At 56.4% G+C, this 13,634-nt stretch overlaps 1 protein-coding gene across 2 annotated transcripts in view; it reads left to right on the top strand.

The window, feature by feature from the left end:
* MGAT5B (alpha-1,6-mannosylglycoprotein 6-beta-N-acetylglucosaminyltransferase B) overlaps positions 1-13,634 on the top strand; it is an 84,930-nt gene that overhangs the window by 47,568 nt on the left and 23,728 nt on the right. For both annotated transcript variants that reach the window (XM_064369739.1, XM_064369738.1), the window contains 2 exons: positions 11,689-11,820; positions 13,290-13,423. In XM_064369739.1, the coding sequence (XP_064225809.1) occupies positions 11,689-11,820; positions 13,290-13,423 (266 nt within the window). The remainder of the gene's footprint in view (positions 1-11,688; positions 11,821-13,289; positions 13,424-13,634) is intronic.

The raw sequence follows: 13,634 nt of genomic DNA, 5'->3' as shown, positions 1-13,634 counted from the left end.
GCAAACTGGGCCCAGCTGCTGGAAACCAGCTTGAAGTGACCAGAACCAGCTGAGCTGAGCAGCTCAAACCAGCTTCAGTGGGAGGATGCTGCCCTCCTCTGAGAGGGGAGGAGAAAAGCACTGGGTTTGGGGCACAAACATTGAAACAGAGGTGCCCCATGGAGGCCACTGGGTGGCAGGCCCAGGGGAGGTGTGGCATGGAGTCAGTCTTGGCCGTCCAGAGTGGTTCAACACAGTGTGGATGAAGTTGCCAAGGGAAGGGAAAACAGGCTTGAGGGCACAGACTTGGGAAATATCAGCACAGAAAGGCCTCTTACAGGCAAAGGAGACTGAGAAGGAGTAGCCAAGAGCAGGCCAGATGTGGAGTCACGGGTGCCCATGAGAAGATGCTTCTAGAAGGATGGTGTGGCCAGCAACACATGGCTCATTGAAAAGCCAAGTAAGAAGGAGACTGAAAATGTCCAAAGAATTTGGTCACATGGGGCTGGGTGGGGCGGCTCCTCCTGTAATCCCAGCATGGCGGGAGGCCACAGCGGGAGGAGTTCGAGACCAGCCTGGACAAGATAGTGAGACCTGGTCTTGACCAAAAACAAAAAAATTAGCCGAGTGTGCCTGTGGTCCCAGCTACTCAGGCGACTGAGGCAGGAGGATCACTTGAGCCTGGGAGTTCGAGGCTGCAGTCAGCCATGATTGTGCTACTGCGCTCCAGCCTGGGTGACAAAGCAAGACTCTGACTCAAAAAAAAAAAAAAAAAAAAGAAGAAAGAAAGAGGGAAGGAAAGAAAAGGAGGGAAGAAGGGAGAAAGAAAGAAAGAAAAGAAAGAAAGAGAATTTGGCCACATAGATGTCATTGCCAACCCTGGAAAGAGCATTGTGGTGCAGTCGTGGGGAGGAAGGTCCTAACCCAGTGAGCTGTGGGAGTGTGGAAGGAGGGGTGGGGAGGACACAGTGGTGGTGAGTGTCTGCACTTCTCCAAGGAGCTTGGCCAGGAGTCGGGAGGAGAGAGAGAGAGAGCACAGGAGTGGGGGTTACAGAATCGCAGACAGGTGCACCAGCTCCTGGGGGTGACTAGTCAAAGGGTGTAAGTAGTCAAAGGGTGTAAACCACACAAATGTATCCTCTCACAGTCCTGGAGGCTGGAAGTCTGAAATCAAGGCTCCCTCCGAAGGTGCTAGGGGAGAGTCCGGCCCAAGCTGCTGCCTGTCTTCCGGTAGCCGCAGGCGTTCCTGGAGAGATGGATGGTGTTCTCCCTGCGCCCTCATCTCTTCCTCCCTCCATGCATGGCTGTGTCCACATTTCTTCCTCTTCCTCCTTCTTCTTCCTCTTTCTTCCTCTTCTCCTTTTTGAGACACAGTCTTGTTCTGTTACCCAGGCTGGAGTGCAGCGGCACAATCTCTGCTCACTGCAACGTCCGCCTCCTGGGTTCAAGTGATTCTCCCACCTCAGCCTCTCACGTAGCTGGAACTACAGGCATGTGCCACCACGCCCAGCTCATTTTTGTATTTTTAGTAGACATGGGGTTTCACCATGTTGGCCAGGCTGGTCTCGAACTCCTGACCTCAGGTGATCCACCCACTTTAGCCTCCCAAAGAGCTGGGATTACAGGCGTGAGCCACTGCGCCTGGCCACATTTCTTCTTATAAAAAGGACACTAGTCATATTGGATTAAGGCCCACCCTAATGCCCTCATCTGAACTTGATGACCTCTGCAAACACTCTATTTCCAAATAGGCTCACATTCACAGGCACGGCGGTTAGGACTTCACTTGCCTTTGGCTGCGGGAGGGGTCACAGTTCAGCCCATGATGAAAGATGTGCTTGTTTATTTTTCAGGGTAAGAGAGTGCACTCGTGTTTAAATGCGGATGTGAAGGGGCCAGAACAGTAGGGAGGTTGCGGACACAGGAGGGAGAGAGCATCACTGGCAGTGGCTCCAGGGGAGGGTCCCGGGAGGAGGGACAGGGACAGCTCCTCTGCCCTGAGAGAGGGAAGGAGATGAGACCAGGGCATGCTATAAATGCTTGGGGCGGGGAGGGGGGAGCGGGGTGGGGGACGGGCGCTCTCCTCTGATGGTTTCTATTTTATCTTTGATTTGGGAGGGGAGAGCATTTGCCACAAGTCAGGTGGAGGCAGCGGGAGACGCGAGGAGAGCGGGAGACAAGACTGAAAAGCAACGCTCAGGCTCCACCAGGGTTGTAATGTTATTCCTCAAGACAAAAAGGATTTCAAGCAAATATGGCCAAATGTTAAGGCTTGACAAGGCTGGGAGGTGGGAGCGTTGGAGCATTATATTATTTTCTGTAATTTTCTTGATGCTTGAAATATTTTAGAACTTGTAAGCACACAGCTTAGACAAAGGGAGGGAAGAACCGCGTGTCGGCACCTAGACTTGTTGTGGACGGTGGCTCTCCTGCATCCTCCTCCCCGTTCCAAGAGGAGGCACGAGAGGCTGGTGATGACGTGACACTAAAAATGCCCCGGCCCCTCTCAGGTCTCCGTTTTCCTTCCCCTTCCTTCAGTTTTAAAGAGGCATTTTCATCTCCTGGCTGAGCGGGGAGTGAGTGCAGGAACCACGCATCCCAGCTGAGACACTGGCAGCCGGACACCCAACCCAAAGGTGGTCAGAACCTTTCCCCAGGAAATTCAGACCTGGGTGGCAGGAGACCTGGACAGCAGGCAAGGGGACAGAGAGGGAGCAGGCACCGGCATGCCGACTGTGCTGGGGTCACGTTCAGTGCGGCCAGATGTCATGGAAGGTTGGGGGCTTCTGCTGCTGGGGTCCGGGGCTGCCCTGACCCCTGCCCTTCATCCCTCCTCGGGATCCAGGAGAGCCCCTCCTTGCAAGGGCCTCCTCTCCCGTCACTTTCCACGCTGCACTGGTGCCACAGGGAGTCTGTTTCTTGCAAGTCAATGCCCCCGGCCAAGTCTGACATTGACAATAGGCAGGACTAGTGGAGGCAGTGCCGTGTCCTTTCCCAGCTCTGACCTGGCCCGTGTTGGGAGGGCTGCAAGGGAACACTCATGGGAAGGATGGCGCTGGCTCTCATGAGAGGTCCATGCAACCCAAGTGGAGTGGGGAGAACTTGGGGAGATAAGAAATGAGGAAGGCCGGGCCCGCCGCTCATACCTGGGAGGCTGGGATTACAGGTGGATCCCTTGAGCCTAGGAGTTCAAGACCCACCTGGGTAAGTGAAACCTCATCTTTACAAGAAAAAATTCAAAAGAGAAACAAGGAGAAGGGCTGGCGTGTGGGTGCTCTTGAAGGAGGCAGGTTCATCCCTGGGGAGGAGGCACCAGGGCCTCTGTGAATCTCAGGGGTGGCGGGTTCTCGGGGAGGGAGAGGGGGACCAGTGTCCTCCCTCCACCAACGACAGACCAAGAGAGCGTCTTGTCAGACGGTGGCTGGACAGGAGGAAGGCGGCAGTGGGCGGGCTTTGGGAACTGTCTGTCAGGGAGACTGAGAGGAGCCACCCACAGGAAGGGTGAAACTCAAGTGCTCCCGCCTCTTGGAAACGAGGGCCGGGGCTGGTCTGGGGCCTTTTTATTCTTGGTGAAGCTGGCAGAAGCACAGGATGGTACGGATAACCCCCTAGCGCTCCTCCCGACTACAGTGTCAGGTTTGAGTCAGCCTAGTGGCGCTGATTCCAACGCCAGGTGGGAGGTTGCGCTATGACTCAGTGGCCAATTAAATGCCTCCAGTCCGGGTTTAGTGCGAGGATTTCGCACACCAGCCATCACTGCAAGTACACTCAGCACACCCGGGCGCGTGGCCGGGAGTCGAGTGCGCTGACCGGCGAGCCAGGCACGTCCGAATGTCCCTCGGAAGTCAGTTCCTGTGCCGTGTCTCCGGCCTCCGCAGGGCCGTCCGTGGTCATTTCTCAGCTGCCTCTGGCTTCACTTTCCTGTTGGGTCTTGGGGGTGCCTTCCCACAGCAGGCGCCATCTCGTCACCCCAGTCCAGCAGACATCTGTTTATCGCTTTGAAGGGTCAGCAGTTTCACTGTGGGCTGAGTCGCTTGTCATAAGTGACTCCATTTAGAGATATTTAGGATTGCAAAAACACTATGCTCTATCACCGCCTGCCCTTCAAACCAGAGTGGCTTTGATCACAGGAATACGTTTTCCTGGGAGCCAGGCTGCGTTTTCCTCAGCAGCTCTGGAGCGGAGCCGGGGCCCTCGGTATCGATGCCCGAATCCAGGACGCAGCGGCTGCATCTTAGCTTTCGGCCCTCACCTCCCACAGAGACCGCGTTAGTGGGATTGACAGCAGATTCTTACCCCAAGGCCCCTGCACGGGTCGGTTCTCAGCAAAGGCTGGTGGAACCCGATAGAGTAGCAAGAGCCGCTGGCACACAAGAATCGCCAGAGGAACTGAAAATAATCCCCGACGCCCAGGCCCCAACCCAGAGCAAATAGAGGGACCCTCGGGGTGGCCTGGGCGCCGGGAGCTAAAGCCTGGATGAGAAGACCTGGGTTCGGGCTCAGCATTGACAGGCATTTGTTGTGTAAACTGAGGCCTGTCTGTAAGGAAGAGGACTGGGAACAGCCGGAGGGCCGAGTTCCCGTGCCCGTTCCTCTTCCCGAAGCGTGCGGCTTCCTCCAGCTCTCCTGGGAGCGCGGCCCTATTCTTAGCCCCGAGTTTGCTTACTAGGAAAGAACGCCGGGGAGAAAGTGCCAGCTTTGGACGCCAGCCCCACGTTGGGTCTGCAGTGTCGAGGATACGCTGTTTCCTTTTCAGAGGCCCCCCCCAACGCCTTGCACCCCATCTCCCGCCCCCACATTTTGTGGTGGTTTTAGCTAAGGAGCACCCGGACTGTGCCCCCATTTGCCTTTCGACTCCCTTTTCCTCTGAGCCACGGACCCCGAGGGGGCCTGGCAGGTCTCAGCTGTGGCCCTGAACCCTCCAGGGCACAGGGTATGTGCTGGGGAGGTTCAAGGGCATCTGCCTTTTCAGGAGGTGAGAGCTGAGGGCAGGCCCATCCCAATGGCTCCATAAAGCAACTCTGGGCTGCTTCTATGGGTACAGGGAGGTCAGTCCATCCTGGAGAGGAAGAAAATGCTACAGGATGGTGTAATTGTTTCCCCATTAGTGATATTAACCCCTGCTTCCTGAAGCAGCTCATTAGATGCCAGTTCAACCTCTGGGCTGCTGCTTTCTGCCCCTGGCACTCTAGGGACCAGACAGTATCCTGCTCTGGTAATGGGACATCCTGGGGTGGGGGGCTGCCCATGACGCTCAGGCTTGGAGGATTTCAGGGCTCTGGGGAGACAGAAGGTCCCAGCTGCCCCGACTGTGTGTTCCCCTTGAGAGGCACCCAGTGAGTTTGTGGATCCTACCTGCACTTCAGCCCCTGGAGCCAAAGATCTCTGAGCACTTTGCAAGGATTCTTTTTAATTAGGTCCCTCCCACACAGAGAAGAGAGAGAGAATAGTTTGTTCCAGAATGTGAGCACTACCTGGAGAGATTATTTCTAGCCACAGACCAAAGGCACGGAGAGAAATAAAACCAGAGAATTTTTAGCTTAGAAGAGACCGTGGAGATTCGCCCAAGCACGTGTCCCACATGTGGAGGCGGACACCAGAGCGATGTGGTGGCTTGCGCAAGGCTACCCAGCAAGTGCCTGCTGGAGCTCCTGCCCAGGAATATCTTTCATTGCCCCAGAATCCAGCGTTTGAATTCCTAGCCAAGGGTTTCTTCTGCTGAGTGGTTTATTTTTCTCCTCCCTCAGCCCATCTCCCCGTCCTCCTCTTTGATCTTTTAGCAAAGGGTGCCTGAGCCAGTCCTTCCCTGGGTATTTACTAAGCCCCTATGTGTTGGTGGCCAGCTGGGAGTCCCAGGCAGGTGGGTACGTGACAGCTGGAGAAGATGGGGCCTCAGCCCCTCTGGGAGGCAGAGTGCTTGGCACAGGAGCCGGGAATGTGGATGGGTTGACTTTTAAAAATTATTTTTAAATGATTCTTATTTTTAAGACTGGGTGTCACTCACTGTTGCCCAGGCTAGAATGCAATGGTGTGATCACGGCTCACTACAGCCTCAACATCCCGGGTTCAAACGATTCTCCCACCCCAGCCTCCTGAGTAGCTGGAATGACAGGTGCATGCCACCACGCCTGGCTAATTTTGTGTATTTTTGGTAGAGAAGGAGTTTTTCCATGTCGTCCAGGCTGGTCTCAAACTGCTGGACTCAAGCAGTCCTCCCACCTAGGCCACCCAAATTGCTGGGATGCGAGGCGTGAGCCACTGTGCCAGGCTGGCTTTTTACAAAATTATAGTAAGATGCACATAACATAAAATGTGCTGCCGTAACCACTTTTAAGTACACAGTTCAGTGGCGAAGCACATTCACGTTATTGTGCAACCATCGCTGCCATCCACCTCCAGATCTCTTCTTGCAAAACTGAAGCTCTGTACCCATGAAGCACTAATTTCCTATTCCTTCCTCCTGGGAGAGGGTAGCTTTTCTGGATGGATTAATTTGTGCACAGTGCAAGGGCTGACTCTAACCAGGTGACCCGCAGAAATGTTGCATTCCCCTGGACCACCCTGACCCTGCCCCTTTCATCTTGGGATTCAGACTCCTATTCACCTGGCCTGGGGACACTCAGTAATACATTCTAACCAGCCAGTCTGGCAGTTCCACGCAATCTTCCCCGTCCTTCCCAAGCACTGGCTATTGGCTGTGGGCAGACAGAGGTGTACACAGCAGATATGTTTCAAGTTCCTTCTGCCCCTGAGGTCCTCCCCTGGCACCCCCCATCTGTGGGGGCTGCCAAACCGTCCTCTGAACCCAGCCCTGGACTGAGGGTCCAAGAGGATTGAGGACTTGGCCTCAGAGGTGCAGAAACGTCTGGACAGGAAGCAGCGTTTCGCAGACTCAGCAGGAGAGGTGGAAATGTACAGCCCAGCCTCCGGGCACCTTTGGTTCAAGGATATCAGGGGACAGCGTTTTCAATTCATGTCGCTGCTCCAGCCAATCACTTAGCGTAAAATTGCCCATAAAAGTAAACTTAAATTACAAGTGATAAAACTACAGCCTCCTCTTCCTGCAGCTGACCTCTCTGCTCTCCAGGGGGCAAAGCTCAGGTTTCTTCTGACAAGAGTGATGAGGCCGCTGCAGACACCTCCAGGGACGTCCTGCCCTTCAATGGAAAAATCCTTGTTTTCCAGGGCTGGGGACAAGCTTTCTTTTGCAAGAAGAGATCTGGAGGTGGGCTTCTTAACTCCTCCTGGTAAGGGATGCTGCTGCCACTGGGCCGTTTGTCTCCCTCCTCTCCTTCCCGCTGTGATGTCCTTCGAGCCGTGTGGAGGGCCAGTGGGCTCGGGTCCAGATCTATAGGCCAGTGACCAAGGCACCTTCACCCTTGAGTCCGTCACTCACCCACATTCTCTCACCAGAAAGGCTTTTCTTGGCTAGCTGTTAAACATTTAAACCAATTCCTCCTGAGGGGCTCATCTCATTTACCACTTTGTGTACTCCTTCATGGACACAGCACACCTTGATTGGTCAGGTCCTGTTCCTGGTCCTGATTTTTTTTTTTTTTTTTTTTTTGAGATAGAGTCTCACTTTGTTGCCCGGGCTGGTGTGCAGTGGTGCGATCTTAGCTCACTGCACCCTCCACCTCCCGGGTTCAAGCGATTCTCCTGCCTTAGCCTCTTGAGTAACTGGGATTACAGGCGCGCACCATCACACCTGGCTAATTTTTGTATTTTTAGTAGAGACAAGGTTTCACCATCTTGGCCAGGCCCACTTGACCCTGCCCTCAAAGGGGCCTCCAGGTGGGAAGAGGTGACTGGGACATTCACTAGGTGTGTCCCAGGTGTGGAGGGAGCATAGCGGGAGAAATGTCTCAGGCAAGGCTTCCTGGAGGAGGTGATGTTTGATTTAAGCATGTGGAGGTGAGAAGAGTCTTCTAGGCCCAGGGAACAGTTTCTGTGAAGGCAGGGCGCCGTCGCAAGAGAACCTTGGTCAGATCAGAGGGGAGGGTTTGGCCGGGACCACTTTGAAATTTCTGTGGCACCTGGCCTCACGTGTGACAGGTACAGGAAGTGTCTGGTCTCACTTAGTCGCGTGCTGGCGACAGCCACCGTCTTACTGTACATTCCTTCTCCCCCATCCCTTTACATTCCTCCTTTTTTTCTGGTTTAGTCAAGACTTTGATTCACATTGAGCGGGGGTGTGTACGGGGGATGCCATTGCCCAGAAAGGTGCCCCTGCTCCTGCCCGGCTCTGGATCTGGGTGCCAAGGCTTAGGGTTGGTGCTTCATGGGGTGAGGCCTAACTGCCCACATGGTCCCTGCACAAGGTGGGACTCAGCGGGGGTCCACCTTCCGCCCACTCCCCCGCTCCCTCCATGCACACCCAGTGAGCCTGTGCTGGAGAGGCTGCTGCAGACCCTGAGGGGCACAGGGTGTGGCGCAGGGGCCGCAGCAGTTGCTCCCACAGGGGTTAGGTGGGGAAGCGCCCTCGAAGTCCTGGCTCAGAGGCAGTGGGAAACCTTGGAAACTGTCAAGACCCCGGGGAGACGTGACCAAGTTTCCACTGTAGAAAGACTCTGATTCCAGCTCTGCTCCTTCCTGGCTGTGTGACCTTGGGTAAGTTACTCAGCCTCTCTGTTTCCTAATCTGTGAAGATGGGAACAGGATGAGAATGGGTCTGATCTGGTAGGGTAGTTGCCAAGATGAAAGGAGTTGACGAATTAATAAGTTGAAAGCACATAGAATGATACCTGTGTCCAAAATGGTAGCCTTGAAGATGGCGAGAATGATGGATTCGCCTTAGAACAGCAGCGTGGAGGTCTCCCAGGAGAGGGCTGTGACGTGCTATAACCCCTCTGTCCTCTCAGTGGCCCTGCTGTCTGGGGCTAGGGTCGGGGTGTGGTCAGTGATGGGGCGACAAAAGGAAGCTCCCGGGACAGAGGGAGAAGATGCTGTCTAGAGACAACCCGAGGTCCTTAGGGAAGGCAGCTGAGTTCCTAGCGCAGGTAGCAGCTTCTAGACCCACCTACGGTTTGTATTCTCAGGATTGTCTTAAATTTACTTGACCCAGATTCCATGTGGGAGGAGCAGCCACCCACTTCCTGGTTTCTGCAAGGAAGGGGATAGAGGGAGCATCTTTGTGTCCTTTTGTGTGTGGTTCTCAATTGGGTCGGGGAGGTGAGGAAGAGAGGACTTCTGGAGCCCCAGGGCAAAAAAGTGAAGCTTCTTTCTGGGGCATCAGTTTTACTGGAGGTGTTTTGGGAGTGAGAAAGTCCATGCTTGAAAGCAAACAACGGGGTAGAATGCAGAATTTGTTGGACACTTAAACGTACCACCAAATATTTCATGGAGTCTCCAGGTTGTGGGAGCTGCTCCCTGGGAGGGCTCCAGACCCCTGGGGTCTGTGCTCCTTCTCCTTTGCTTTCTGGGTATTTCCACAAAAATGCTGAAGAGGCAGGCTCTGCTTTAGAAGCCCTGGATCAGAGAGTCCCGTGTGGTGTGCTGTCTGGGTTGGAAAGGAAGGTTGGCGGGATGGGGGAGGAGCCGTTGGCCATTTTTAAGTTTGTGAACAAGAAATGGGGAGGAAACGGTTATTAGGTTTTCAACCCCCCTCTCACACTTAGCAGCAAAGGTTCTGTCATGGCGGGGAAGCTTGTGGGGGAACAGCTCAGGAGGCTGGTGGGGGCAGCAGCTGGAGTGGGGGGCAAGGCCCAGAGAAAGCCCCTCCCCTCTTGCCGTCCTTCTCTGCAGGGCAAGGCCGACCTCTGATGGCTTAGTCCCCGTGCTGGCCGCTTCTCCCCACCTCTTTCCATCACAGCGCTGCCGGCAGGTGACCAGAAACATCATTGACAGGGCGCCACTTTGGACGGTGTGCTAACGGGGTGGGGGGCACAGTCCCCTCCCTGAGCTTCTGAGCAGGCGTGAAGTGAGCAGGAGCCTTTTCCACCTGGCCTGAATGGTTTCAAGGAGCCCAGACACAGCCTAGGAAACTGATCAATCCCGGCCTCGTGCCGTTAATGAGCAGGTGACCTTGTCAAAGCTCATCACCTCCCCAGCCTGACTCTGCTTATCACATGGGTCCCCGAAGGTGCTCCCTAGTAGGAGGTGTCTTGGGCCTCTTGCAGAGCTGGCAGCTGAACCCCAAATCCTGGGGAGGTGGGTATCCCTGGGAGATGGGGCCCCACGGCCTGGCTGCTTCACCATCTGAGTCAGGAGCAAAGGATGGTCACATCCAGCCCCATGAGGTGTCGTGCCCACCAAGAGCTGTTGAGAGAGGAAGAGGAAGACAGGGCATGTGGCGTTCTCTGCTTGGGCAACCCCCTCTGCCCGTCCCTCCACCAATGGGCCCCTCCTCAGGACGCCTCTGCACATGCTGTTCAGATCTCTGCTCCAGCACCCCCAGGTGCACACGCCTCACATGGCTCATGCTCCTGGGGCTGGGGCCACGTCCCACATTGTCTCTGATGTGGGCACAGGGCCTGGCACCCGACATGCGCTCAAGAAACATTTGTTAAAGAGAATTATCCTGAGGACACAGTAGGGAGAGGGTGTTTGGGGAGCTGGCACCTGGCTGGGTTCTGCAAGCATACTGAACCCCCGGGTGTCGTCCTCTGGTGGAGTGGGGAAGGGAACGTGGAGGGGCCATCTCTGCAGAGGACGGCATGTTCCCCCTGGCTCAGGGGCTCAGCACAGACCTAACTGAATGAACAAGAGAGTGAATGCCTTGTCATGCCCTGCAGGGGAGAAACCAAGGTTGTGGAGTTGGAATAAACAGAGGCTCCTGGTGGGAGGAGCTGGCTTGTATGGACACTGGCAGGGGGTTTGTGGGGAGAGGAGTTTAAATTGGCAGCTGTGGTTGCTGGGACAGGGGCTTCGAGCCCTTCTCCAGGGAGGCGGGCTGAGCAGATGTGGGGATTCTAGAGGAAGCCATGGGGTGTGGTCACGCCCTTCCATGTCCTCCTGTCCATGCCCCTGGAACCGGGGGCCTGGGGAGGTCCAGCAGGGGGAGATGACCCAGCAGCTCCAGCCGGACGGGATGCCAGATGGCAGAAGGGCACCACCCCTCCTCTGGCTGAGCTGCTGCTTCCAGGTTACCAGAGGCAACCTTGTCCCAGATGAAAACCTATGTGTAAGGGACCCGGCAGGCAGGGGCAGGCAGATCCGCTGGTCAAGTCCAACACTCCGAGCCTGTGCGGTCCCCAGAGTGGGGAACAGGTGACCAGTGGCTTGGAGGAGCTCGTGGCCTCAGCCAGCCCTGGGCGCCAGGAGCTCAGCCAGCACTGTAAGGCTGCACTCTTCTGAGGCAGGAGGTTTGGGGCCCTTAGGTCCAGGCAAACGTGGAGCCGCACTGAGGACTGCCGCAGCACCCACGGCGTTTGTGACAGTTAGAGAAAAGCTCCCTCTCTGGGCAGCCACAGCCCTGTGGGAGCACATCTGTGGCTAAATGACAAAAGCTGCCCCTTCCTCCTGGCAGGTAGCCCAGGCTGGTTTCACGGGAGCCCACGCTGACCTCAGTCCCACCTGCCCCTCGCTGGATTGCCTTGTGCAGTGAGAAACCTACACCACTGTCCAGGGCCATCCTGCTCACTTCCTTTCTGAGAGTCTGTGCTAAGCTCTCTGGACTTTTACAGGTCATCCTGGGCTATAAGGAACTGGGGCAGCTGGTTGGGCAGGTGGGTTTCTTGGAGCCCAGACTCTGAAGGGCTCTTCTCTCAGTAACTTAGGGGTGCCGCCAGGCCGGGGGAGCTGCCCGCTCACCATACCGCTGCCCTTTGACCTCATCTACACCGACTACCATGGCCTGCAGCAGATGAAGCAGCACATGGGACTCTCCTTCAAGAAGTACCGGTGAGAGCGCGGACGGAGGGTGGTAACGTGGTCCGCATGCCAGGGAGAAAGCTCCTCCTTCATGCCTGCCCCCATGTCCCCCCTCTGCCAGCTGGGCCCAAGCGGGAGAACATGCTGTCCTGCATTCTGCCCTCTGCCCTTCCCCTCCCCTGCCACTTCCATGTCTGCCTCCCGGCCCAGGGAGGTACTCCCTCACCCCTCTGCTGCATGGAGGCGGGGGGCAGGGGTCCAGGGTAATCCACATGGAGTGGGGCCGAGGAATTGGAGAGAGGGGTATAAGGGAACGGGACAGTACCCAGGGCTGTGACCCTGCTGTGGGGACCGTGGGGTGGGGAGGGTTGCTCAGCACTCCCCTCCCCTCCTCCATCCCACGCCATCTCCCTCTGGAGGAAGGCCAAGGCCATTGCTCCCTGTCTCACCGCAGCCAGCGGGATGTGGGGCTTCATTTGGCACAGAGAGCCCTGCTATTTATTATGTGTGCTCCAGCCCCACTGACGATCCCACATGATTTTATTAGGGAAAAAAGTGACAGGCAGTGTTATTGCTTTTATTATTAATGCGAGTTCTCTATGCACTTGGCGCTCTCTCTCCCACCCCTGGCCCTTCCCCTGGGGGAACAGTGCCCACCTCAGCACTCTGCAGACAATTCTAGATCACCAGGAAGGATGCTGGGGCGAGGAGCTCCTTGCAGGGCCTCTGAGTCTTAGTGCCTTTTTCCAGGTGCCTCTTCCAGGGCGTAGGGTGGGCAGAGGCGGGTGGCTCTGGGGCTGTGGCCCATTAAGAGTGGCCTCGGAGTTCATCTGGCCCTGTGGTTGGCTGATCCACAGGGACAAGGCCTCTCTGGGTTTTGAACTTGGGCCTCCACCCCTGGAGGCATCAGAGGGAGAAGGACCCCGTGGAGCGGAGCCTCTGCCCAGCTGCACGGTCTACCCCTGCAGGGACCAGCCTTGCAGAGGAGGCTCAGAGGCGCCGCCCTCCCAAAGACAGCCCGTGGACAGTGCGGGGACCCTGCCTGTTGTATCCTGGCCCTCTAGGCTGAGCACATCCAGGGCTGTCAGGCTCCCGAGGAGAGGGGCTATGGACTCCCTGCCCAGGCAGGGGCAAATTGTATAGATGACCCTGGGGACTACAGAGAGGGACCCCCTCTCCAAGCAGTGCCTCCCTTCTGGGTGGCAGTAATGGCTGCAGTTCCTGAGTGCTAACTGCGGACCATGGGCCAGGAGCTTCCCTACAACCCTGAGACAACTGGGCTGTTGTTTTTCCCACTTGACAGATGGGGCAGCACAGATAGGAGAAGGCACTTGCCTGTGGTCACACAGCGAGGCAGTGTCTGAGCCCAAGTGCTAATACACATTGCGCTACTCTGACCCAGCCACTGGCTGGTGGCAGCGCTCGTGGCTGGGGCAGCTCCAGCCCAGGGACACCAGGGAGGTTGCCGACCCTGGTTCTCGGTCCCTGGGGTGGGGCAGGTGCCGAATCAGGGTCATCGATACCTTCGGGACGGAACCCGCTTACAACCACGAGGAGTACGCCACGCTGCACGGCTACCGGACCAACTGGGGCTACTGGAACCTCAGCCCCAAGCAGTTCATGACCATGTTCCGTGAGTGCCCCACAGGGCAGGGGTGGGGTCGGGGTCAAGGGGTCCTCCTCGTGGTTCTCAGCGGTGACACGAGAGGCGGCCAGGGTCATGCTTCTCCCTCTCTTTCCTTCTCCGGCCAGTGGGGTTGGTGGGACCCACCGAGCATCGCCTTCTCCCGCTCTGCAAGTGTGTGAACCAGGAAGGAAGCCTCTGGTGCTGTTTGGGGAGCAGG

Source organism: Aotus nancymaae, unplaced genomic scaffold (assembly GCF_030222135.1).
Source record: "Aotus nancymaae isolate 86718 unplaced genomic scaffold, 86718_ANA_hifiasm-v0.15.2.pri h1tg000089l, whole genome shotgun sequence".
Classification (NCBI taxonomy): Eukaryota; Metazoa; Chordata; class Mammalia; order Primates; family Aotidae; genus Aotus; species Aotus nancymaae.
The sequence above is the reverse complement of the archived record's forward strand: the minus strand, read 5'-3'. Positions and strand labels throughout refer to the sequence as shown.